The 27,680-nt window shown below is 35.0% G+C and overlaps 1 protein-coding gene across 1 annotated transcript; it reads right to left on the bottom strand.

Annotated features, from left to right (window-relative positions):
• Positions 1-1,736: 1,736 nt before the first annotated feature.
• LOC18448377 (zinc finger CCCH domain protein) lies at positions 1,737-25,784 on the bottom strand. The gene is made up of 13 exons (XM_006858444.4): positions 25,742-25,784; positions 25,295-25,383; positions 23,082-24,518; positions 19,494-19,501; positions 16,563-16,741; positions 9,220-9,280; positions 8,878-8,976; positions 5,770-5,864; positions 5,402-5,515; positions 5,022-5,089; positions 4,582-4,692; positions 2,253-2,514; positions 1,737-2,159 (listed from the first exon to the last, which is right to left on the bottom strand). The coding sequence occupies exons 3-13, from the start codon at positions 24,413-24,415 to the stop codon at positions 2,049-2,051; spliced, it is 2,442 nt and encodes an 813-aa protein (XP_006858506.2). The 5' UTR covers positions 24,416-24,518; positions 25,295-25,383; positions 25,742-25,784; the 3' UTR covers positions 1,737-2,048.
• Positions 25,785-27,680: the final 1,896 nt, after the last annotated feature.

The raw sequence follows: 27,680 nt of genomic DNA, 5'->3' as shown, positions 1-27,680 counted from the left end.
GAATTTTTTGTAATCCATGATCGAATGTTTTGTAATATATGATCGAAATGTTTGTTTTTTTTTTGTAATCCATGATCGAAATGTTTGTTTGTTTTTTTTTAATCCATATTTGAATTTTTTGTTTTTTGCTTTTTTTGTAACCCATGATAGAGTTTTTTGTAATCCATGATTGAATTTTTTGTAATCCATGATCGAACTATTTTTTTCTTTTTTTGTAATCCACGATTGAATTTTTTGTTTTTTTTGTTTGTTTTTTTTTGTAATCCATGATCGAATTTTATGTAATCCATGATCGAATTTTATGTAATCCATGATCGAATTTTATGTAATCCATGATTGAATTTTTTGAAAATTTGTGATTTTTTTTGTTTAATCCATGATCGAATTTTTTTTTGTAATCCATGATAGAATTTTTTGAAAATTTGTGATTTTTTTTTTAATCCATGATCGATTTTTTTGAAAATTTGTTTTTTTTTTTTTTTAATCCATATTATTCAAAGAGAAAACGAGAGAGATGATGATTCTGAAGCCACCCTATCCCAGCCATATTATTCACATATCGAGTCCCAACAGCAACAGTGTAGGGATGAGCACGAAATACTGTAAATTAAATGCTGAATGGCGGTTCATGCAGGGAAAGAACATATCAATATTCGCATATTCATTCAAAAACATGAAAATTCTTAATGGAGTACCCTCATTTTTTATTGAATTCCTAAAAACCAATATTTATAATGAATTTTAATAATTTTTTCGGATTTTTTTGAAACTTTATTCTGACCGATTCACCCGATTCCGATCCGGATCACCGATTCTCCGATCCGGATCGCCGATTCGCAGATCCGGATCTGTTTTTGAAATGCCCGATCCGAGTCACCGATCCGGTTTTTAAACCATTGGCCTACACTAATGTAAGCTAATTTCTCTAGTATCGCCGATACGTGAAAAAAGAAGAAGAAAAAGTCATAAAATAAAGTAAAGGTAGCCTTTTTTTTCAAAAGTATATGGCCATTATTTTGAAACAAAATTGATCTCTCTACATAATAATACAAATAGTACATACAAAGAAAACAATACAATTGGTAGGTATTTCCCAGTTATTTTTTACCTTTCCTTTATTCCCGTTATCACTTTTACCCTACTTTTTATGCCATTTCTCTGTTCCTTGTGCCTCTTTTATGTTAAATTATACCATTTCTCTGTTCCTTGTGCCTCTTTTATGTTAAAGAATGAAAGGTAAATAGCCCCATTCTATTACATTTTTTAAAAGGAAAAGTGGTCTATCTATATATCGGGGGATGCATGGTTACATTTATGTTATCTAAGGCATCACACATCTATCTTGCGATAAATGTGGAGCTGTGATCTATCCCCAAAAAGGGCAAAATCAACTGTTCAAAAAAATAAATTTTTTTAAAAAAAATATTTTAATTTCAAATTTATTTTTTAATATATTAATGATCTCCATGGTATAAATTATATATACCTAAAAAATTAAATCCAAAATCCATCTAAAAAATGGATCACAAAGAAGGTTGCATATCTAAGTATGAATCCAAGGACTATATTAAAAACCATGTCTTTTTCTAAACCTCAAGTTTCTAAAGAATTCATACCTTTCCATTTTCTTTCCTTAGCCCTTTTACAGCCTTCGATTTCAGAAAATAACCGGCCTATGGTTGTACATTCAACCCTAGGACATCATTTTGTTCAAGCACAGAAAGAACACATGCATCTTGAATTTTTATTTTATTAGAGTTGATCTATGTTGAGGAAAGATCCCCAAAATTCACCTGAACAGAGAGCAATTTTTTCATGGTTAACTAGCTGTTTTAGTTTTGTTAAATGTAATGTATATACAGAAGGAATCAATTGCTTGTTTGTCTCTGAGTGAGAGAAAAAGAAGGCATAACCACTATAAAAATTTTAAACAACAAAGAATGCTGCTTATACAACATATAAATTCACCAATAATTCTTTACCATTAACTTAATTTTACAACTATAAGAATGCCACAAATAAACAGTGTCACCGCCGCAAAATAGATGTTAATTCGGTGAAAGGAAATGCACTCGAGCAAGTGCATACTCCTTACCGGCGACCCACACGCCTGTCTTTGACCACTCGAAGTCTTCCCAATCCAAATTTTCTTGGAGCACCTTTCATACGAAAAAAACAACCATTAAGAGAAAAAATGTAAACTTATTACACTAGCCTGTGTGAATGTTGTCAAAACTCCATGAAAATAATACCTCAACGTGCTCAATAGGTAATGGGATGCCTATATTGCGCATGGCTTTCATCGGCAGTGGTTTCTTGCACCGAGACCAACGGAAAGCATCTGTAATTTCTCTCTCATTCTCATGTATTGTACGGCTATGACTGCGGTCCCCATTTTGAGTATGGTTTTGGTTATGAAGCTTCTCGGATTCCATACTTGCCCCCCTCTCTGTAGATCCCATTCCTCCTGAACCATTTAAGACGGTTCTCTCTCCATTATAGCACAGTTCATACCTTTGGTTTCACAAGTTCAACAACCAGCACATGATAAGAAGCAAAGATATGATAAAAAAAGAAATAGATAATAGCAATGACTAAATTCTAAAATGAGAAAGAAATGAAAAACTAACCAAAACAAGAGTTACATTGAGCCACATGCTCAGTGGTTAGGGCACAAAGTTTAGCACATGAAGATCAGCAACTTGTGGTACAAGGAATGATCTCCAACATTTCATAATCAAGCCAGTGATGCCAATTAATAATTGCTTGTTACAATTGCTGAATAAGGAATTAATCACCATTCAACTATTGTATATGTGGAATAATGTTAAGCTACCCTTTTTTACTTTCCTCACCCAAACTGGAATATATATGATGTAAAGCGTTTGCTTTTTTCATATTTTTTTTATTCTTTTGTGGTTAGGGTTTATTTCTTAGGAAACATTATGGTCAGTTTGGTTTTAAAATTTTGTATGAGATTTTAGGGAATTTAAGATTTTAACGAGAAGATGTTTTTCTTTCTTTAGATTGGTCAGTGGTGGGATATAATCTTGTACCACATAATTAATGATATTTAGGGTCGTCCCCATGATACATTAGGTTTCAACTCTAGGAAGACTCTTTAGGAGCTTAGACAGGGATCTTTTCCATCAAAGCACAATTTTCAAGTGGTATCAAGATCTTAGGATTTTGCAAAGGAATGAGAATTATGGGAATACTTGAAACAGAAGCATTGCAAACTCGTTTTTTGCAGCTTGATAATGATTCATCTAGTTCTAAGGCCATGATCAAGGGTCATATGGAATGAAATAAGAATGGGGGATCTGGTGTCTGATACAAAAAAGGGAACCCAAGGGATGCAGAAATAATAGCTAAAGCACCTGTTTGGCTTCCTTAGGATACGTGGGAGTCAATATGGTACTAAGCAAGTACATCTCCTAAAAGATCACAATATTATGTGAGATGTGCGACATGGTGATCTTTATGTGACAATAAGGACAAAAAAGAAAAAGCAGAATTTTCAATCATAATTATGTTGATGATATCATCATCATCATCATCATCAGAGCATTTTTCCAACTAATTGAGCTCCGCTATATGAATCCCGGTCCACCATTCTACTCTATCAAGGGCCATACCCTAAGTGAGACCATAAGTCCCCATATCTTTTCTCACTACTTACCTCCAACGATGTTCTTTTGGGCCTACCCCTTAACCTTCTTGAGCCTTCCACTTGAACTAACTTGCAACTCCTAACAATTATTGTTCTGGGTCTGTGTTGCACATGGCCAGCCCACTTAAGTCTGTTTTCTTTCATCTTATCACCAAGAAATAATAATTGGAAATTCATAAACTCATGAGCCTTATTCCAAAAGGAGTTCTAAGGTTAAGAGGGGATAGCCTAACTAGAAAATGAAATAAATGGCATCCAATAGCACTCTTATTGTTTCCAAATCTAGAATCCAATAGAACTCCAATATCTAGAAGTTGTATCCACTTGGAAAATCCATCATAAGGGAGTTGACTCCGAAAGTTCTCTTGGGAACTCGATAATAGAAGATTAGTGGGATTACTTCGAGATCGCCAAGGCAAAGTTCTCAAGACTCTTGTCTATCAAAAGACAATCTCAACTCTTACTGGAACCATAGAATCTCTGATTAGTTGGAAGCACAATCGAGAGAACTCTTGACAGGTCTAACAGTCGATTCTTGTCCTTAGGCTCCCTGGAGTTGGGGGAACTAACCAAATACCACTAGATAAAGGGAGAGCAGCATAACAGTTCACAACTCGCTAATATAATCAGCTCCTTTTAACATAGGGAATACAATAATAGTATCATCTTTATTTCCCATTCCCAAATCTCTGGTCCATAGCCTACGTCAACACATCAATTTTTTAGATGTGTGTACACCTTACAAAGTCCCATTACTACTGCATAAATATAGAGAATACACCACCTCCAACATTCGTGAAAGTTAAAAGAAAGATTACAAAGTTTGTCTAATGAAGCATAACTTGAGCAATGTTAAGGCATATAACTGAAAAATGAAACCCAATAAATTAAAGACAGGATATTTATACCTGTGTGAATGTGTTTCAACATACAAAACCTCTCCTTTCTTTAGGCGTGCAGATGTATACATGGTCTTCTTTAGCCCTTTGTCAGCAACTATGCTTATACTGTACTTAAGCCTGAAACACATTTCAAAGGGGAAACAAATCAGTAGAAGAACAACTTTCGACAGGAACCATAGGAAATTTCAAAAAGTTGACACGGAAATTTCCTTTATCGACTTTATTCTGTGTGGAACTCTTTGGAATTTAAAATAACAGCCAACAGAAAAAACTGCAGCTTAATACTTCTGGATATACATAACATCAAAATCAAATACATTCCACTATAGTACAATATCAAGAGTTGTATCAAATAACATGGTTTGCTAAAATTATACAATATTGAAAATTGTAAAGGCAAGGAACTAATAGTTGGTTAAAATTGTAAAAAGTGTAAGGAAGTGTACCATGGTTCATTACATAGGTTGTATTGAATTGTGACTTCTCGTACAATTCTTTGTTGTCGTAATGCACTCTGCATGATAAAGGTAATCAAGTGAGCAATCGGAATGACATAAAGATGATAGACAGAATAGATAGAGAAACTACAAATAGCATATATTGGTGAGCAGTTCAAGAAACATTATCATAAGATGCAAAACAAACAATACACTATGGTGCATAAACAAGGTAAATTTCATTAGGCAAACTTCAAATGATATGCATTTTTCATCAAAACAGATATTGGATATATGAATATGCATGAATGCTATCAAATGTATCATGTGGTGATTTCCACAATGAAAGCAACCACTAACAGAAATTTTGCAGATACACAAGAAATTACCGATGCTGCTGATCTGGTAGTCATTGTACGTTCTATGGAAGTAGGAGCTAGAGTTGGTTCCACTGCAGAAATGCGTGTGACACAAGGCTCAAGATCTACGCTTCCACCACCTTTCTGCAAAAACAATGTCATATTAGCCAGAGCTGTAACAAGCAGGTAGATAATGGATAGAAAAAGGAACGCAAATGGAATCCAAAGTTGGATTATATCTCTCAATCCAAGGTAATTCATTGATACTGATGATATACTAGAAAAGAAAAAAAGTAGCTATGCAGCTAGGAAAAAGAGAAGATATAATGACTAGTTTATCCATTCCACAATTTCTAGAAAGAAAAGAACAAATTATTCCCTTGTAAGAACTAAGTCACCTTTATTATGCGGCATCTTTCAACGCGATAACTACAACCACTAGCAGCTCCCCAAGCACGTGATCGGACACTGTGTCTCAATGTGGAAACATAACCTACCAAAGACAAATCTAGAATATTAGCCGATGTCTTTCAAGTGCATATACAAGATAAACAGAATAATGAACTTGCGTGGAACATACAAAATCACATGCAGAAAGCTTCAACTTCACATTCTCATTAAAACTTATGGCAGAACTACCACATTGACAGCCAGAAACCATATTAACATGCAAGAACATGGTGGACCCCACTAACCATCCTAGGTCAATTACTCTGGAATGACATGCTTCTGAAACCTTTTAAAATAAATAAACCCATATCCAACTAATCACATAGAGTAAGGGAGATTGCTAAATTTTGTCAAATACCGTTTCCCCTCCAATTTGCAATTAACCAAATGGCAATTTGATCCATTGTCATTGCTCTCTATGGGTGTCTGTTCGTAACAATTGGAATCACACATTGTTATTATGTGGTGTGATGGTAGTGGTAGTGGTAGTGGTAGTGGTAGTGGTAGTGGTAGTGGGGGAAGAGAGAGAGAGAGAGAGACAGTTTTTGAAAAACTTCTTGTAGTAGATTTGCAAAAAATTCAATTTGAGAGCCCAAATACAGTTGGAAATCAATTCAACTTTACAAATCAAACATCCTTTGAGGTCAAATAAAGGTGATAAATTTTTAAATAGGTCCCATTTACAATGTGGCTAGAAAAATCAAACATTCCCAAACTTGGTATGAACAAGGACAATTTTGTTCCAAAAGGAGGTGTCGTCAAGTTCTTACAATTGTTTGTCTCTATGATGATGATAACCAAAAGCATATATTGTCTCATCAGACAGATGTAGTTGTTCACCCTCTTTTGGGAAGTGCCTCAAGGTCATGAGATTTAGTTAATAAAGATCGCGAGATTTAGTTAATAAATGATTATTGTCCGAAATCCAAAATGAGTTCCAAGGTATAAGAATGCAGCACCCCATTTCCATTACAAACGAATGAATAGAAAGAAAAATAGTCAGTAGCATAATAGCACCCACAAGCAATCTTGCAAAAAAATGAGTTAGTAAACTAAGAGTAATATGTACATCCTGAGATGCTTGGGAGTAATAAAATTTCAGTATGGAGTGATTGATTACTGGTGATGATAACCAGGAAACCATTTGCAGCATAGAGGTCTTCGAGTTCCAAATATTTAAATAAAGCACAGGGAGGCAAAAAAGCAGTGAAGCAAAATCTAATTTATTGCAATAGAACTAGATTTTTTTTTTATTCTTATTTCTATTTTTGTTTTCTGAAATTGTGACATATATCACTAGAAGAGTTACAGATTCACTTAGGTGCTACCTGAGACTCACATTAACCATCTAAGATGGTGGGAAAAGTGCACTGTATAAGAGAGAGCTCAAACCTTGTGGATTTCCTATCCGTAATTTCATAAGCAATTCTTAGGTTAAGTGGAAAGCCAGAAGCCAGACCCTTCATTTGGTTGTCATGCCCACCCTGTACTTCATTCCGAAGCACAACAGATGGAAACAAGTAAACTCTAGTTTACAGAGAGATGAGCCTCTAGGGGGACCAAAATTGAGCAAGATTCTGGCGAGCACGTAAAACTCCAGAAATAGACTAAAGTTGTTAAAACTTACAAAGGATAGTATTGCCCATGCGTAAAGCCATCACGTATGTGTGTAACAAATTCTTGGTGGGGTAGCTATACAAGTTTTCTGGTTAGAAAGCACTTTAGGATGAGCCTGAACAATTTAATATTTTAGTCAAGCAGAAGTTTAATTTGATGAGGATTATCATACATGAGAGAGGACAAAACATTGTCATCTACAAGCCTTTTTTTATGGAAACTGTTAACTCTTTATTGGAATGAACTGAATGTGAATTTACAATGGCTGGGCCAATGTGGGGCCAGGAATAAAACAGACTAGGATGGGTAACCCCACAGATTGGCAGTTGAATTATGACAGATTGGCAGCAGAATTATGCAATCTCCTGAAGTGCAGTTCGATCAGATCAATGACAGTTGGCAGTTGAATTATGCAAACAGAGTCAACTGGTTGCATATTTTGAATGGAATATCAAATAAACCACTACGATAAAGCTGGAGAGATTTTTTAATTCTTCTTCATGCAACCACATTGGTAATTGATTCATCTTATGTCACTGTTAGTCTCTGATGTAAACTAAGTAAAGACAACTTGTTTGATTGAAAACAAGAATCATTTTATGTTCTATTCATCATTGAACATTTGGGGACATATTCAACAGGATTTTACCTAAACTGATGTTGGTATAAGTTCAAAAATTCAACATATTTGAAGTTGATATCGTGCTACATCAGCTAGCATATATGGGGACCATCAGTAATACTTTATGCCCATCCTTGATTCTTCCACCTCTTTGAAAGAGCTTCAAAAAAATTTACACATGATTCCCCAGAGGAATTACTTCCCAAAAAGAAGCCCAGAAAAATACTAAAGAAGGGAACTTTGTGAAATCCCATGTCCTCATTACTAGGAAGTTTATATGAATGGCCTTTATGTTCTCATAGCTAGGAAGTCTACACGCATCGGTTTTAAAATATCAGAATTCAAATGGTCTGACTATTACTTTTCCCAAACATCAAAAATTAAGTCCTGGGATTCAGAATAAAGCGAGAGGGTTGAATACCTCAGTAAGGTATCTTTTGAAAGAACCAAACAATAACCCCAAATTCCACCTTTAGGAATGAAGGGGTTCTTCAAGAATCACTCTATTCGAATCCTGAGGCATTGTATTGACAACTCTGGACCTTTGTTTTTTGCTTTTTGATTCTTTGTACTTCGGCTTTAGTAATGCCATTTTTTGTAAATGGTCCAAAAAAAAACTCCCCTCCAGAAAAGGCACCTCCCTTTTCTTTCTCTTTATCATGTCAAGCAGTCGTTCCCATGAATTAAATATAGCAATCAGTCGATCAAAACTAAATAATCTAACTATAGCAGCATAACATTTCATTTTGACATGATCAGCAAGCTCAATATAGTCCAATCAAGACGTAGTACCAAGAAAATACAGAGAGGCACTTACAATCCTGAGGTGGAAGCACTCGGATTGTCACACGTAATTCATGGATGGTAGGTGGAGGCGGAGATGTTGTTGGCCGATAATAACCTGTATGCATGAGGACTGAACAAATAATATTCAGGTATGTCAGCCACAGTATCATGCTCGAACACATAAGAAAAATAAGCTTGAAAAACAAAAGAAATGTGGAGATAATGTGGACATAACTAATATAGAGGAAATGAGAAAATTGTGCCAAACACAGATATATACAATATATCTAGAAGCAGGTAGACTTCTTAATTGTATACATCAAAAATATAATGATAGAAGAAAACAACAAATTGATTAATGGAAGATACAAACCAGACACAAGATCTGAATCATCAGTATACACATCTGTTCCCCATATCTGGCTTCCTCTAACCTGCACATGCAACCAAAATGTACTTTTGACAGTTCAAATATGTTCTAAGAGATCCTCTTTGTGTTTAGAAAAGAAAATAAGACTGAAATGCATCTAGAAGAAATTAATTTTAGATGCAACCATCATCCATGACTCAAAACTCCTCAAAATGGCATGGTTCCCACTTTCTGTTGATTAATCAATAAATTATTTCTAACAAGTAACTGAAGCAGCAAGCAAAAAAAAGGAAAACAAAGAAGCATCAACTTTATTTTTTTTGGCATCGACTAGCTGACCAAGCGGTTCAACAAGGTGTTGAGAAAAAAGAAAATGCCAAACGAAAGGAGAAAAAGTATTGTGGTACCTATTTACAAGAACAAAGGAGATATTCAGAATTGTGCAAACTATCAAGGGAACAAACTTGTGAGCCACACTATGAAGCTCTGAGAGAGAGTGATTGAGCAACGACTAAGGCATGAAACGTATGTATAAAAAAATCAATTCGGTTTTATGTCAAAGAGGTCAACAACCAAGGCTATTTTCTTACTGAGGTAACTGATTGATAAGTTTAGCGCAAAGGGAAAAGACCTCCACAAGATCTTTATTGATTTAGAGAAGGCTTATGATAAAGTACCCTGCAATTTGATTTGGTGGGTGTTAGAAAAGAAAGGAGTCTCCAAACACTATATCAACATGGCGATAGATATATAAGATGGAGTGCTAACTAGTGTACAAACAATTAGTGGAGAGATGACTGAGTTTTTAGTGACAATAGGCCTACATCAGGGGTCATCATTGAGCCCATACCGCTTTGTCTTAGTTATGGACAGCTTAACTAGAAACCTACAAGATGAGCTAACATGGTGCATGTTGTTTGACATAGTTTTGAATGATGAGACCCAAAACGGCGTCAACACAAAGTTAGAACTTTGGAGGGATGCTCTAGAATCTAAAGGTTTTAAAATTAGCCGGATTAAGACAGATTCTATAGAATGCAAGTTTAGTAATAATAGGAGTAGAGACGAGGAAGCAGTTAAGATTAATAGTCAAGAAATACCAAAAAGAGCACACTTTCGATACCTTGAATCAATAATCCAGAAAAATGATGAGATTGGGGAAAATGTCGCACATAGAATTAAAGTTAGGTGGGCGACGTGGATATGTGCAACCGCAATTTTATATGATCGATGCATATCAATGAAGCTAAAGGGCAATTTCGATAGGACAGTTGTGAGACCAGCTTTGCTCTATGGGGTGGAATGTTGGGCGGTCAAAAAACAATATACCCATAGAATGGGTGTAGCGGAGATGAGTATGTTGAGATGGATGAGTGGTAAGACAAGAAGAGATAGAATTTGAAATGATACATTCAGGAAAATTTGGGTGTAGCATCCATAAGATGAAAGAGAGGAGACTTAGATGGGCTGGCCATGTGTGGAGCAGACTCAATACAACACCTATTAGGAGGTGCGACTTAATTCAAGTAGAAGGTCCAAAAAAAAGCAAGTGGTAGGCCCAAAAGGATATAGTTAGAAGTAGTGAGAAAACACATGGGGACTTACGGCCTCACTGAGGGTATGGCCCTTAATAGAACAGAATGGCAGACCAGGATTCATGTAGCTGACGCTAATCAGTTGGAAAAAACCTTTAACGATGATGATGATGGAATACATCAAACTTGATTTGTTAACTTAAGGCACCTAATTGATTCAAGAAAAACTTGAGATGCAAAGATTCATAAACAAGTACTAAACTAAGTGCAGCGGACCAACGTCCTTCTCTGCATAATCATCATGAAAGAAAGAGAGATTTAAGAAAAAAACAGCAGGGAACAAATTATAGAACACAAAAACATATAACATATAATATAGCAAATATCCAATAGGATGTGGTTGAGTTTATCTCACATTTAGCAAACTAGTGTTTAAATGTTGAAACCATAAGCCAGAATATGCAGAAACCAAGCAGTTAACCATGGCGTTTTAACAAGTACAATCTCTTGCAATCAGCTCATGCATTATTTTGTTTATTTAAAATCATGTAATATACAGATGGAACACTGACATGTTATTTGTATGATAGGAGATTTTCATGAGATACTGGTGTGAGTTTTGAGGCGGATATAGCCTCTTAGGAAACAAATGAATTGATGATGCTGGATTCATTTGAGCCAATTACCAAATAGAAAATTTTATTATGAGGGGAAGAGACCAAAGATGTGCCACTAATTTCATATGTATGATGTACTTATCATAGTTACCGCGATCAGGAGTGAGGTCAAATCCTAGATTAGGATCAGGACCATGGGATCAAGAGATGCATGAAGATCCATGGGATAGGAATTGAGATCCGTACATTGAGAGTTAAAGGGATCATGATCCTGATATAAAGCGAAAGTGATCCAAATTTATCCAGGATCGAATGATAAAGTATATGGGATCGAAGTCCGTCCAGCTTAGAATCGAGGTTCTCCAAGTTGGGTATAACTATCTTAGAAACAAAGTTCATTGAATGATATGATTAATGTTTTTTCTAAATTCAAAAAACCAAAGTATCATTAAAAACAAGTAATTATGCTTTTAAAATAATTTTAAATGTTAACATTCTCAAAAATTAAATTAACTTTTTCGTTATCATTGGAGTGTGCTTCATATGGAATGCAGGATTAGTAATAATAGGAGTAGAAATGATGTAGTTAAGATTGATGGCTAGGAAATTCCTAAAAAATAGTATTTTCGATATCTTGGGTCGATAATTCAAGAAATAGAGAGATTGAAGATGTCGTATATAGAATTAGAGCTGAGTGGGCGAAGTGGAGATGTGCAACCGGAGTTTTATAGGATGGCCACATACCAATGAAGTTAAAGGGGAAGTTCTATAGAACAGTTGTGAGACCAGCTTTCCTTTATGGGATAGGATATTGGGCAGTCAAGAAATAACATACCCATAAGATGACTGTAGCTCAGATGAGAATGTTGAGATGAAAGAAGCTCTAATGTTTGAAGGAAATGCGGTGTCCATGTCTTCCCTCATTTGGGTCCTTTCATTTACATGTGATTACAAATGCAATTGGTCAAATGCTCTGTAGATTCATACGGGAAAAAAAGAGGGTCAACCTACAAAGGTCTCTATAATGGTGGATATGGCCAACGAGAGGGTATTATAAAGGTTATAGAACTTTTAGTAAGTGAAATGAAAAAGATTTAGGGTAGGACATGGCACAAATTTAACTGCTCTCCTTCATCTACAGGTTCCATAATGTAATAAGGTAGCAGCTTTTTGTTATGGTGTTTATTTTTACACCTTACAAGTTCGAAGTTTGAAGTTCAAACTTCAAGCTTCAAACCTCGTTCTTGTGGTAGGTATTGGCACTATTTCACTACTGCTGATCTTTATACGAAAAGCCCATTCAGATGTCAGAAGTTTTAGTGAAATGGGCCATTACAGAGAGAGAGAGAGAGAGAGAGAGAGAGATTATGGGCTATGGGCTAGGGAATTAAAGAGATGATGTGAGGGGGAAGAGAGAGGAGGTCAATACATGAGACTCAAAATGTGCTGGTGATCTTCAACATTAGTGTAAAAGAAACTTGATTCCACATTGGTGGAGGCTCGATTCCACTTACTCATGGACCCCATGATTTGGATGAGAGGGAACTTCTCCAATTTTACAGATCGACATCCCTAAATTCAAAGAACATTTGGAATCGAGATCCCTTATTCTGGGACCTAGAGCACAGGATTGAGCTTCCAGAGTAGGAGTGACCACCTTCTTGGCAGATTCCAGTAACTATGGTATGTATACAGTGGATTCAACAGTCTATATGTCATTCTCAGATAACACTTTTACTCAGTGGTTTAAAAATCGTCGATCCGATCCGGAAACGGGCGATCTGAATCGGGTATCGGTGATACCATTCAGAATCCACAAACAAACGGGATCTAGCCGTTTTTCTCTCTTGATGATATCGTTGATCGTTCCATGACATCATGGATACCATTCTCCTCGCTTGATGACAACGAATCGTTCCATGACATCATGTATGCCACATGTCCATACAATTTTCCCATGTGTCAATGTAAAAAGGCATGAAAACCCACCCAGCCCAGCGCATGCACAAGAAAACCCACCCCCCCCCACCAGCCCCATCACGTCAACACACCCGTGAGCTTCCCGCCGTGCCACCCCGCCAGCTCATGCACTAACCCCCACCTCAATCACGCGCTTACCAGCATGTCTCAATGGGTTTTATTTATACGTACTTGGTCAGTCCTAAATCTTCGATATGGGATTGTTTCTTCTTTAAATAGAAAAACTAACGTATTAACTTAAAGGGCATAAACACACCACACAAGTGGGAAAAAGAGTGCGTGTACCTATAGGATCACAATGTACATTTAATCCCTTAGGTGAAAAAGCTTATTTATGGAGTACTTTTGGATCTAAAATATTTTCTTTTTGAACAATAAAAAATGATCTAAAATATTATGTTCCCCGTTACAATCTACCAATATTTATAAAAATAAAAAATAAAGAAAAAAGGATTTTGAGTTTCTAAGTACTTAATGAATTTTTTTATTTTTTATGAGGGTCATACCTTGTTTTTTGAATCATGGTTATTATAATATTGTAATTAATAATTATACTAATTACAATAATAATCAAATCTTATGTTTTATTTATTAATTATCTACATTATAAATTATGCAATTTATTATTTTTTGTAAATTAGATTTTTAAATTAGATGATATTATAAGACAAATTTCAAATTTCTTCTTACTTGTATTGTAAAATGATGATAAATTAATAAAACACAAACCACTAATTCTAATTTCAATGTATAATACTGTATTTTGTTAGGTTTTAATAAAAGTTTGATGAGAATCTTCATACAGGGAAGGAACATCTCAATATTCGCATATTGATGCAAAAAAATAAAAGTTATTAATGTAGTACCCTCATTTCTTATTGGATTCCTAAAAAACAACATTTATAATGAATTTTAATAATTTTTTTGGATTTTATTTAAGATTAATCCGACCGATTCGGTCGATTACCGATCCGGATCGCCAATTCACTAATCCATATGGGTTTTTGGGGTGCCCGATCCGGGACACCGATCCGTTTTTTAAACCACTACTTTACTACATATTCGTTTAGTTTATCATATTTTTAATTCTTCTTTAAGCTTCATATCATCTATCAAAATCTAGAAAGCCATCTCAAGCAGATCACACTGCCACACCTTTTGAGCAATTTGGCTCGATGAGGATTCCTTTACCAATATCCTACATGAAAATGCAATTCAGATGAAAAATGAAGATTTGCATAATGAGAAACAATTGTTCCCCTTTTAATTGTTTTCGCTAGTGCCCAAAAAAGATGAAAAATTTCTCAATTCACATATGGTTTGGTTCTTGTATGCCACTACCAACTATAATGTAAACTGGAATTTATGCAGATGAAATCTATGAATCTCAATTCAAATTTAGTTCTTTTTGTGTTTATAATTCAATTTCAAGGTCACAATTCTGCCAACTTCATGTATTCAAACCAGTGCATATAGGAATCTGATTAGAGGGTGTTGGTGAAGAATGATGAGGTCAATAAATAGTGGAAAATCTATTTTCAGAAATTGTTAAATGACGGCCACTCTGGGAGCTCAGCATTAGGAGGAACCATTGATATAAATGAGGTCAGAAGTCATACACACTTTTGTAGGATTAGGATATATGAAGTCAAAGAAGCTTTGAGAAAGATGATGATAGAAAAGTCTTTACAACCAAACGGTATACTAATATAAGTTTGGAAGTGCATGGGAGAGATTGGCACATTCTGGGTGACCAAGCTGCTCAACAAGATTTTGAGAACAAAAAAATGCTAGATGAATGGAGGAAAAATACTATGGTACCTATTTACAAGAACCAAGAAGACATATAAAGTTCTACAAATTATCGAGGGATGAAACTCATAAGCCATACTACGAAACTATAGAAGAGAGCAATTGAGCAACGACTAAGACATAAAATAAGTGTATCAGAAAATCAATCCAAATTTATACCAAAGAGAAGAGAAAAGACCTACACATGGTCTTTATTAATTTAGAGAAAGCGTACAACAGGGTACCCAAAAAGATAATCTGGTGGGTGCAGGAAAAGTAAGGAACCTCAAGAGCATATAGTAACATGGTTAGGGATATGTAAAGGTGAGCGCTAATTAATGTGAGGATAACTAGTAGGGAGACAAGTGGTGTTTAGTGTAAGAAAGCCTATATTAGGGGTCAACATTGAGCCCATATCTCTTCGCTTTGGTTGTGGACGAGTTAACTAGGCATCTACATGATGAGGTGATGTGGTGTACATTGTTTGTGGATGACAGTTTTGATTGATGAGACTAAAAACCATGTGAATGCAAAGTTAGAACTTTGGAAATATTCTTTACAAACTACAGGTCTTAAAATCAGCCGAACTAAGACAAAATATATAGAATGCAAGCTTAATAATAATAGGTGCGTAAACGAGGAATTAGTTCAAATCGAAGGCCGAGAAATACCAAAAAGATATTATTTTCGATATTTGGGTTGATAATCCATGAGAAATGAGAGATTGAGTAAGTTGTTGCTTATAGAATTAGAGCAAGGTGGACATCGTGGAGATGTGCTTCTTGAGTCTTATGTGATTGCTGCAGATCAATGAAAAATGAAGGGGAAGTATTATAGGACAGCTATAAGACTAACGTGCTTTATGGGAAGAAATATTGGGCAGTCAAGAAACAACATAGCCATGGATTGGCGTAGCTGAGATGAGGATATTGAGATGGATGAGTGCTCAAGACAAGGAATGGTAGAATTGAAATGAATACATTAGAGAAAACTTTGGAGTAGCTCCAATAGGTGATAAAATGAGAGAAAACAGACTTGAGGTGGTTTGGTCTTGTGCAGTGTCGACCTAGAATAGCACCAGTTAGGATGGGTGATTTGGTTTAAATGTAAGGCTCTAAAAGGACAAGGCAAGGCCCCAAAGGATATGAACTGAAGTATTGAAAAAATATATGGTGACTTACGGTCTAACTGAGGGTATGACCCTCGATAGAGCGAAATGGTGGAACAAGATTCGTATAATCGACCCCAAATAGTTGAGATAAAGCTCGGATGATGATGACGATATCTACCAACTTCCTAAAATCTATTGGACTACTGAAAACCTTTACAAACACACTAATTACAATTATCAATTGAATTACACAACTAAAGGATAAGCTATCTTAGAGATGACAATTGTGGTATCAGAAGTCAAATCACTTACTTGGTGATTCGTGGTAGTCACATATTCAGAGGGAATCCTAACATCCAAAGTAGGACCTTCACTATTAGAACTGTCACCACTCTTTGTAGCCTGGGATTCTTCAAACTCTTTCCACAACTTTGTCAGCTCTTGCATGCATTCACCTACTTTATAAACAACAGTTGGCACTTCCGACTTTCCTGCAACAAAAACCATCCAAATACCAAAAACTTCACAATGAGAACCATTGTTAAATGTATCCATTCCCAGATTGGAATCAAATAATTTGAGAATTTAATTCATGTAAACGTTCTAATATGGCCAAAAATTCATCACATACACACGTGAAAAATCAAACAAATCCTTTTTTTTTTTTTTGATAATGTAATCCTAACTTTTTTTTGTCTTGCAAAACATATTTTTTCTTATTATGCATAAATGCAGAACTTATATTTTTTAACTATTTATATACATAATTGGTCAGTTTTCATTCTTCAACATATAGTCTAGACCAGAATAGTGGCAAAAAATAACATACATCCAAGAATTCTTGAATTTCATCCAGATGAATACTGAGACTGTACCTCTCAAAAAGTGAAGTGGGTGCCATCACATACCAAAGAAGTGAAAAACACCTATAATTGATACTTCACTGAAAATACAAATACACTTTATTGTAGGGTATAAACAGATTCCATATGTCAAAACCAGGCCAAAAAAACTACAAATATAATGTAATTTGACATACCACGTGTCAGTGTCACATAAACTCTTTTCCTGTATTGTTAACAAAGAAAGAGCAAGCAGCGAGTTTCATCCAGGGAAACAAGATGGGGATGTAACTTGAAAGCAGATATCATGAGAATTATCGAGCAGCTACAACAGATAAGAACTACTTCCACTCCTGCCCAAACTAGAGCTTGCCATTTTCTCTCAACAAAAGGGATTAATAGATGGACTGCCCTGTCCCAACCTAAGAACCTTCTACATTTCTTCTTTTTAGAAGTCGTCCATTATATCAGCATGATTTCTGGGGGTAAACAGCTTCTCCAGACTCCTCTGATTGTGTTAAGCAAATTACTCTCTGCCATCAATGGACAAAGATGGGTAACTGAACATTCTGATCTATTAAAATAGCTCTGGCTTCAGCCTTTAAAAGTCGAACATGATGGCCGATAGAGCATAGTGTTAATTATGCTTCTGAGGCGGTGTTTAATCAAACCCTCTATGGTTGACAATCTCCGAATCATTAGGGAACAACCATCAATATTAAATGTTAAGGTCTTAAGGAACCCTAGCATGGTTTCGCCAGCACTCATTGTCGAACTCTCCAATCATGCTTGCTGGTTCAAAGCTAAAGAAATGCCTTAGGTAGATGTACCAAATCACAGAATCCAAGAACCTTAAAATTAATAATAAGAAGAACATAGACTTGAACATATACATCCATAAAGCAACTGACCTACAAAGTAGGAGACAACAATAACCTGACTCTTTCAATCATTACTAAAATGCCCGAACCTCTTCAAATTCACAAAATATCTCTGTGATGATAGTTTTAACAAATTTCTTTTATTTTTTGCAATGATAAGTGCAACAAAATCCTATAGGCAAACCAAGTTGCACATTTTAGAGGAATGTAGATGCCTTTCCAAGAAACTCTGGCATGGCATCCATATATATGAAAATTAAAGACAACCTCGTCACATCCATGGACCAAATATATTGAACTTGAAAAAGATCTTGAAAAAGACAGTATGGGATTGCTCATTTTGAATGTTCTGGTAACACATTCCATCATTACCGTTCTCTGAACTGACTGAACCACCCTTTCCAGGGACCACTATGATACTTTTATGTTTGTCTTTATTTTTACATAGTAACCAATTCGTGAACTTCAAATAACCAAATCTTAATCAGCTGCCATTTTCATAACAACAGAGACACTCTAGCATGCCATTTTCATAACAACATAGACAATCTAGCATGCAGTACGGTCATGTGCAATAAACATGACATGTTATTAGTACATATGTTATGCAAGTCCCTAAGATGCATTAATCTATTAATTTTCATTTGGTTCAAGCTTAATGGTGTACTAGGGGTGGCAATGGGCTGGGCTAGCCTTGGCCCTAGCCCGGCCCTAGTCCCTATAGGAGCGGGCCCGACCCTGGGCCCTGGCCCTGCCCTGTCATGGTCGGCTGGGCCAAATACAATAAAAATAACAAAAGGCAAAAAAATAAGGAAAAAAGGGCAAGGTCAAATGGAGCCGGCCGTGGCCTAGGCACAGCTCAGCGTTGTCCTTGGGCCACGGTGGCCCCACCCTTGGGCCTCATTTTCTGGGGCAGGACCTAGTTTTTAAGGGCCAGGCCAGGCCACCCAGACCATTGCCAGCTCTATGGTGTAACTTTTTAGCAGAAGTGGCTCAATAGTGCACCAACATTCATCTAAACTAAAAATTTAAAATAAACTTACCATGAGAATCCTTATATTCACCATGCTTCCTTATCATATTAAGTCTATAAACATTGAACTCCAAGATATAAAGATTTACCTTTCAGCTACTTCCAGCTATAACTTCTAAATAAGTAGAAAGAAAAGATACAAAGCCGAGAAGCAAAGATACAAAGCAAATTCAACTATCTCTAAAAATGAAATGATATAATAGATTACATAGGACTAAAAGAAGAAAAGGCATCAATCATGGCCATGGCAGCTATATTTTGGGTGTTGCTAACTATATGTTGGGTTATTTGCTTGTATTATATATTTTACCCAAATAAAATATCGTTATCTGAAAACAATTGCCATGTATTCAAAATTCAAAAATCATATTCATGAGCTAGGAAAGACAACTTTGCATCGGTGGAGCATGTTGCCCTATGTTTTCTTCAGCAATTTAACTGACATCCAAAAGTTTTAAATCAATTGATGGAGAAGATTGACGCTAACCTTGAGACCTGCAATTATCAAAACAAAAGATATCAGGAAGAGTGAAAACAGGCACAAACAACACACAAACAAACAATGAAACATAGTAAAAGTAATTAATGCCATCATAGCAATGGGATATTCCATAAAAATCAGGAAAAAAAACAAGCACTTCATAAAAACATGGTAAATTGAAAAATTAAAAGTAAAAAACTATTAAAGCTGAATAAAGATGCATAATCTAATCAGCACATAGAGATATATTCCACTCATGGGTTCTCAAGTTTTACTGCACATGAACTGATAGTACTTTAATTGTTTTGATATTTCCTTCTCTGCATTTCTACATCAATTACCTAAACTGGGCTTTTGCATTTTTGTATGCTTCTTAGAGTTGATGCAGCTTAAGTATCCAAAGTGAAGAAATTTGCATAATACAACTAGCAAGTACAAGTCTTTTCATTTCATTTAGCAGAGAAAAAAAAAAGTTTAGGTCTTTTCTTTTCTTTTCTTTATTCGATGTAGCACGTACAATATTTCACTGGAGATTTGATTGCCAGATTGGTCAAGGGATCTCAAATTGTAGAGCACATAGGCCCATGGTGGTATAACAGCTTTGATATTTCCTTCTCTGCATATCTACATGGAATAACCTAAAATGGAGGTTTGCATTGTAGTATCCTTTTCAGAGTTGATTGAGCTTAAATTTGCTAGATTTGACAGCTCAGGAAAGCTTGGTATCCATCTTCATTCTTTAGCCTTGGGGAATGGTTATTGTATACAAGTTTTCTCCTGAACTATCATTTCCTAAGTTTCCAATGGTTATTTTCAAGATTTCATGTAGGGGTTTTCTGTATTTGAATCCTGGATGAGCTATAACTGTAATAGCATATCTCATCCTACCTGTAGATAAGCATTTGTTTTTCATTTTGAGAGTTAAAATGTACCTTAATAAATAAAAAAGTGCAGCAACTACAAGATAAGAATCAACACTAAGGGGTTGTTTGGTAAACGTGAAAGTTTGACAGGAAAATATTTACATAAAAAGTATATGCATATGCAAACAATTTACAAGAAAAAAATTACTCAAGCATGCTTTTTCCCACTTTTGGTAAACACAGTTGGAAACATGCAGAGAGAAAGAGAACACAAACAAACCTGAAATTTTGAGAAGGTTTTGCTCTCTAAAAATTTTAAAATAGTTTCTCTCTAAAATATAAAATTTGCTATAGTTTCTCTCTCTAAAAATTTCGAAACAATTTCTCACTCTAAAACACAATTTCTTAGAGAGTTTCTCCCTCTAAAAAATTTGAGATAGTTTCTTTATCTGTAAAATTGAAATTTGAGATAGCTTCTCTCTCCTAAAACTTTGAGATACTATCTATCTAAAAATTTTGAGATAGTTTCCCTCTGTAAAAAAATTTAAGTAGTTTCTTTCTCTAAAGTTTAATATAGTTTCTCTATCTGAAATTTAAAATTCAGGATAGTTTCTCTCTCTAAAAATTTTCAAGCATTTTCACTCTCTAAAATTTGATATAGTTTCTTAAAATTTTCTAAAAATTTTAAGATACTTTCTCTCTCTAAAACTTAAAATTTGATATAGTTTTCCTCTCTCAAATTTTAAGATGGATTCTCTCTCTAAAAATTTTCAGGTAGTTTCTCTCTCTAAAATTTTATATAAATTATCTCTAAAATTTTAATATATTTTCTCTCTATAACTTAAAATTTGAGATAGTTTCTCTCTCCAAAATTTTGAGATATTCTCTCTCTAAAAAATTTTGGATGCTCTCTCTTAAACTTAAAATTTGAGATAGTTTCTCTTGAAAAATTTTCAAGTACTTTGTCACTCTAAAATTTGATATACTTTCTCTTTCTAAAAATTTAAGATACTTTCTCTCTTAAACTTAAAATTTGAGATAATTTCTCCATTTAAAAACTTTTAGGTAGTTTCTCTTACTAAAATTAGATATAGTTTCTCTCTAAAATTTTAATATATTTTTGTCTATCTAAAACTTAAAATTTGATATAGTTTCTCTCTCATTCGTGAGGTTATTTTGGCTGTATTTCATAAAGTGGGAGGCTCCAGTGTGTGAAAATAAACCCCTGGAAATATGTCCCCATCTCAAGAGATGTGGTTCTATTTTTTATATAAATTGGACAATTCATGGTAAAATAGTTTACCACGGGAAAAATTCATGTATTTGTCGTGTACCAAACGTGTGTAACGTAAAAATATTTTCCCACTGAAGATGTTTAGAGATTGCATGACATTAGGCCCAATTAGAGGTATGACATGCTATACCATACCAATTACGCTAGAAGTTTATAGAAGAATTGGAGGAGTTTGCCTCTGCATTCTAATTTATTTTTCTCCTATTGGCAAGGGATGGGTGGACAACAAATATGAATGTTAACGGCCTCAAAAGGAAGTGGTAATGTCAGTCAGGGATCAACAGCTCAAGAGGATGTTCCATTGTCCAAAATGGGACAGAGAGTTTTTAAGAATGTTTTAGCTAGACATTCTGGGAAAGATCAGGGCTAAAAGTTCAATGAAAATAACTGCACCAAGTGGCATCAATAGATTAACCCATAAATGAAAACAGAAGGTGAGGAATGCTTGTGGTATACTATGCTGCTGATGTACTTCTGTTGAAGAGCATATTTCAATTTTAGTTGAAAATGTGCTCAGTGGACTGAGGCTATGTAATTTTAAGATGCTTCTCGTGAGCACCAGAATCAAGTGGCAAACTTGAGTGCTAATAATTACCACCACCTGACATATTTGTGGGTTATGTACCTTGTCATAAGGCATTATCTTAAAGAGCTACATTATTTTGCAACGATGCATCACTAAAGCCACACAGTTTCTATAACCAAATCCTCCATGTTACAACTGGATAATTAACGAAGATGGTGTCTAGAGTCCAAATATGAGGACATTCAAAAGGCAAAGGCAGGCATATAAAGCCAAAAAAGAAGCACGATGAAACCCCGCCTAGAGAGACCAAAGGCAAACGAAACAAGATAAGGAATGCCATCTGGATTGGAGATGCTACCACCATGTAAAATTTCAATCGTTCAACAGATCAAATAAGATGAATGATATTTTATGTAGGCCTTAACCTTTCAGAGTTAGAACAAAAAATTAAGAAGCAAAAAAGTGAAAACATGAAAATTGACAGCAAAGCAGAAATGACACAAAAAGCTCAGCCTCACACGTCAGATAAATCATGTTATCAATTCAAAAGCATTTGAACAACAACAGCATCTGCACATACACACATACGGTGGAAAAGAACATGCCATTCACAGTTTGAGAGAAAGCCTACATTAAAAAGGCATCATATTCAAATCAAAGTGAACGTTCTGGTAAAACCCATGACTCAAAAAGCTAAAGCAGACACTATTCATAAAAAGCAGATATCATAGAGTCATTTGTTAGGCAGTAATGAAAATCCTGATATGGGAAAACAGATAATCATTTATTAGTGGAATCAATAATAAATGTCAAAAAGTAACAATAATCAGCATTGTCAAAAACAGAAATATAAAAAATAATTAGAAGAAAAATCACTCATACATCCAAAGATAAAAAAAGAAAATGCATACCCTTCAATATCCCTCGGGCGAAACCGAGACCGAGGTTCCCTTTGAGGTGTGCCCCTAACACGCAGCATCCTTCTACGTTGTTGAACACCATAAGAAAAGCCTTCTCTCTCCCTTTCAATTGTCCCATTTTCGTCAACACAACCATCATCAGAATCCTTATCAATACACCTGCCACGCTTATCATGCCTATCTCCTTCAGCATCTAGATCCTTATCTTTCTTCTTGTCCTTCAAATCCCTATCACCCTTCCGACTATCAGATTCTTTGCCACGCTTTTGTTCAATTGTTGCATTATCTTGGTCTGGAACTTTCATGGATCCATCAACAATTTCCTTTTCATAATGTGAGTTCTCTGTATCATTTGCATCAATGGACTCTCTCTTAATAGATTCCTTGTCCTTTGGCCGTTCCCTCTCTTTTGCTCCATCTTTTCTCTCCCTCTCCCACCTATCCGAATCTCTTTCTTCTCTCATCGTCTCCCTGCGTTCAACATTGTTAGCACCAAATGGAATATTACTTCGGCGGTCATCTCTCTCCCGGTCCTTTTCTCCCCAATCATGAATCTTTTCATCTTTTCTTTTTCTCTCCTTCTCATTGAACTTCTCCTCACATTTCCAATCAAGTTTGTTCTCCCCAACAGCCTCTTGTGCATCCGTGCAATTCCCATCATCAACTGTCGAAGCTTCTTTCTCTGTCTCCTCTGTATTATGCACACTGGTCCGTGTCAATTGTCGCCAGCCATCTGAATCAGGGATTCTTTTCCAAGTTTGATCCTTAGAGTCTTTCCAGTTCACGTGTGTATTTCCCCCATCCTTTTCCACCTTAATTTCACGCTTGAAATCCACATCCCGCTCGAGCTTCAAATCCTTGTCATCTACTCTACTCTCTAGTTTTAAATCCTTCTCGACTTTGACAGAGTGAGATTCCACTCTTGCCTCAATGTACGGCTCCCTACTGGTATCTCCCCTATTCTCTCTATTATCAAGCTTAGGATCACGGCTATCTTTGGCATCCCTCGCTTCCATTCGGTTATCAAAATTACAGGGGTGCTCCATGTGGGGGTCAATTGAAGAAGAGACCATATTATGATACGGTAGAATAATAACAGAAGATCGTTTATCAGAGTCGCGAGGTTCAAGTCTTGGTATTTTTGCTGCTCGCCCATCTTTTCCGTGTTCAAAGGAGGGGAAGTATTCATTTCCTATTGACTGGCTAGGCCTTCCCGCAAGATTAGGATTAAGGTTAGGAGAAGCAATAATGTCTTCTAGAGATCGTTTTGAGGAAAAGGTGGGACGGTTTCCCTCCTCGTGCAATCTTTTAGGAAGACCACTCATCTTGTTTCTTAAGTTAAGGTAATATATTGTTTTGAACAGGAAAATGAAGTGTCACGGGCTAAAATTTCTTGCTTAGAGAATAAATACATCGTACAGAACCCAACTGCAAAGTAAAGCATGAATTAGAATAAGAAACCAACGAAAGAAAGACCTATGAGCATATATAGATATGCTAACAGGAAGAATAATGAATACGTAAAATCACAATAGGCTTTTCATAAATAATTCATCAGAACCTTTTATAAATCATGATATATACTGAAAGAAAAAGAAATTCACAGCAGGAACCTTTTTTTATAGATAACGTAAACCAAAGGAACCATAGCAACAAAGATTCAATTGGAATGCATGCCATACTCATAAGAAACATAAATTTTAATTCAAAATAGCACGAAGCTAAAATTGAACAGTCAACCAAGAAACCCATACTTTTTAGCAGCAAACGATATATGTACCCCCATATCAGACATAAGAATACGAAATAAAAAAAAAAAACTAAGTTGAATGGTAAAGTAACAGAATGATTCATGATAGTTTCAAAAAAGAAACAAAATATAACAAGAATATGGACATTAACATTACAAAATCCATCATTGTGTGACAAAAACAGAAACAAAGAGCAATAGTCTATGCAACCCTAATTTACATTTCATAAATTGATTATTATTATTCTTCCTCTACAAAATAAAATAAAATTAAGAAGTTTGAATCAATAACCCATTCAACTGTCTAATTTATTTATGTTCGAATCCAGCAAACATTAAGTTTATCATTCATCTGCAATTAATCCACAAAATAATACATTTCTCCTAATTTCGTAAATTCAAATGAAGATAAAAAATTTACAATCTAGAAGAAAAAAAAAAGATGAGTACATACCAAATAACTGATCTTTCACATTGCATCTTTCACATTACACACGATCCACAAGCACAAACCATTTCCTGCATAATTTTCCCCAGTAGAACCTAAAATTGGAACCAAAAATTAATTCAAAAAATAACTGTAGATTATTTCTAAAATCTCATACATTGTACATCATATTTCACTCATCAAAAATCCAAAATTAAACACAAACTTAAACACAAGTAAAAGAAACCTAATTTATGAACCAAAATTTCTCTTTACTTAATGAACCGGAAATTTTAGCAATAAAGGCAGGTAAGAATGGAGTTATTGGAAATCAAACTCAATATTTCTGCCATGAAATATGCAGAAATTCAAACACGAAGGCATTAAAAGAAAGGAAAAACAATGTATTCGCAGGATTAGGGCAAAAATTATATAAAATTAGAAAAAAAACGGGGGCATGAAAGGAGGGAATACCTGGAAACCGTTGCACGAATAACACATAACGCAGAACAAGGATGATTACTATGATCTAAAAAGGTCTTATATATTAGAAGGCCCCATATTTTATTTTTACCAAAATACCCACATTTATATACGTAATAACCAGGATAAACCCCTTATTCTCAAATATGACAATTCTACCCTGACCAATATATTTACTAAGGAGTATACTATGAAATATGAAATATAGTCCTAAACTATGCAAAAGTCATTGTCCATTGGGTTAGTACCGTTTGATTTAAACAATCAACGGTGATGGAGAGAGATTGGATCCATGACAATAGGACATGATCATCTGTTTCACATGGTAACATTATTTACATGGATGATGAGATCCTGGAGTATGGTCTCTCTCCATATGTGGATTGATATAGTTTCCTTTAATTAGAAACTTAGTTTCATGTGGAGGAATATCATGATCCTCACGACCATAGGAAGTCGATGGTCATGATTTTCATCACCATCTTATTAATAGATGGAAGCTGATGAAGAGAAAGAGAGAGGGACCCACCGAAATGCTACATAAGTCCATCTCTCTCCACCATTGTCCATCCATTTACTAAACAGTGATTGCCGCTTCTAGCCATGGAATTTATATGATCGTATGGATCACATAGCAGTTTCCTACTTCCAAAACCCCTAAATCAATGTTGGATAACCCAAATTACCCTGTTTTTAGGTTGTGTATAGCAAACTGAGACCCATGTATGAAAAAACAAACCAAAAATACACACCATTTTATTTAGTATTTATCGAGTCGATCGCATCGAGCTTGTCAGCATCTAAACATATCGCATTAAGGTTCTAAAGAAGGCCGAGATCGTACATGCAAAGTGGCGAAACAGCATAAATGTCGATCAATCGACTTCGACAACCATTGAATTGTTTGTGTCCAATAATCCAGTTCTATACAGGTGTCTAACTGTATAATTTTAATTCCAAAAAAATGTGCTTACTATATTGAACACCACCTAAACTGGAAGGGTTATAATATTTCCTAAACTTAGTAGAAGGGTTCTTATATTTCATGCAGGAGATAGCTTTATATATTTAACATAACCTAAAGGGATATTCTAAACTTCACAACCCTTCAAATTACAAAGGTTTAAGATATATAGAGTTGTGAATGGTGAATTTATTAATTTTGTTGTCTAATTTTTAAAAGAAATTATTATTATGGGGCAAATTTGTAAATATTACTACAAGATAAAGGGTATTTTTGTTATTTCTATAAGAAGTAAGATTGAAATTTTAACTAAAGTATAAGGATACTCAACAAATAAAGTTCCAAAACACTACTTCCAAAATGTCATTGTATTTTTTGTAAAATTTCAAATTCTTTCTTACTTAATGGTAAATTTATCTATTTAAATAATTTTTTAATAAAAAAATACTGATTGTTTTTATAAATACACCCATCACAACCCCTTCTAACTTGAACTTTTGTATTTTGAGGGATTGTTACCTCTAGACAACCCTTTACCTAAATTAGTAATGTTACTTAAAAGGCCCGACGACATCACTATTTTACCAGGTAACTAACTTGCCCATGACACCTCTATTTTCATTTTACACAATGATAAAGACACAATGCATGAAATAATGAAAATTAAATAGAAATGAAAAATAAAATTAGGCAAAGTGGATTGTATAGAGCTAAAATAGAAAATAAACTAATAACACAACTTGTAGAGGAGATTTAGCATGGTTCATTCTTAAAGTGAAAATAATAAGGCTGAAAATCTAGATTTCTTCTTTATTATTGGCAGTGGGATTTGAAGATGGATGGCATGGATTTCAAAGATGCCATTAATATGTAGTTTTCATTCTAGTGGAAAAACAAGATAAACATTAGTCGACAAATCTTAATAATAGTACTCGAAAACCCCATATAAAGTACCTTCCATCTTTT

Source organism: Amborella trichopoda, chromosome 11 (genome assembly GCF_054954075.1).
Source record: "Amborella trichopoda isolate Santa Cruz 75 chromosome 11, AtrichopodaSantaCruz75HAP2 v2.0, whole genome shotgun sequence".
Taxonomy (NCBI): domain Eukaryota; kingdom Viridiplantae; phylum Streptophyta; class Magnoliopsida; order Amborellales; family Amborellaceae; genus Amborella; species Amborella trichopoda.
The sequence above is the reverse complement of the archived record's forward strand: the minus strand, read 5'-3'. Positions and strand labels throughout refer to the sequence as shown.

Excerpts from the sequence above, each read along its gene's own strand:
- LOC18448377 (XM_006858444.4), bottom strand. The coding sequence starts at position 24,415 with ATGAGTGGTCTTCCTAAAAGATTGCACGAGGAGGGAAACCGTCCCACC. Across the intron at positions 5,090-5,401 it reads CTACCAGATCAGCAGCATCG|AGTGCATTACGACAACAAAG; the intron begins GTAATTTCTTGT and ends TTTATCATGCAG. Across the intron at positions 2,160-2,252 it reads TACCTATTGAGCACGTTGAG|GTGCTCCAAGAAAATTTGGA; the intron begins GTATTATTTTCA and ends TTCGTATGAAAG.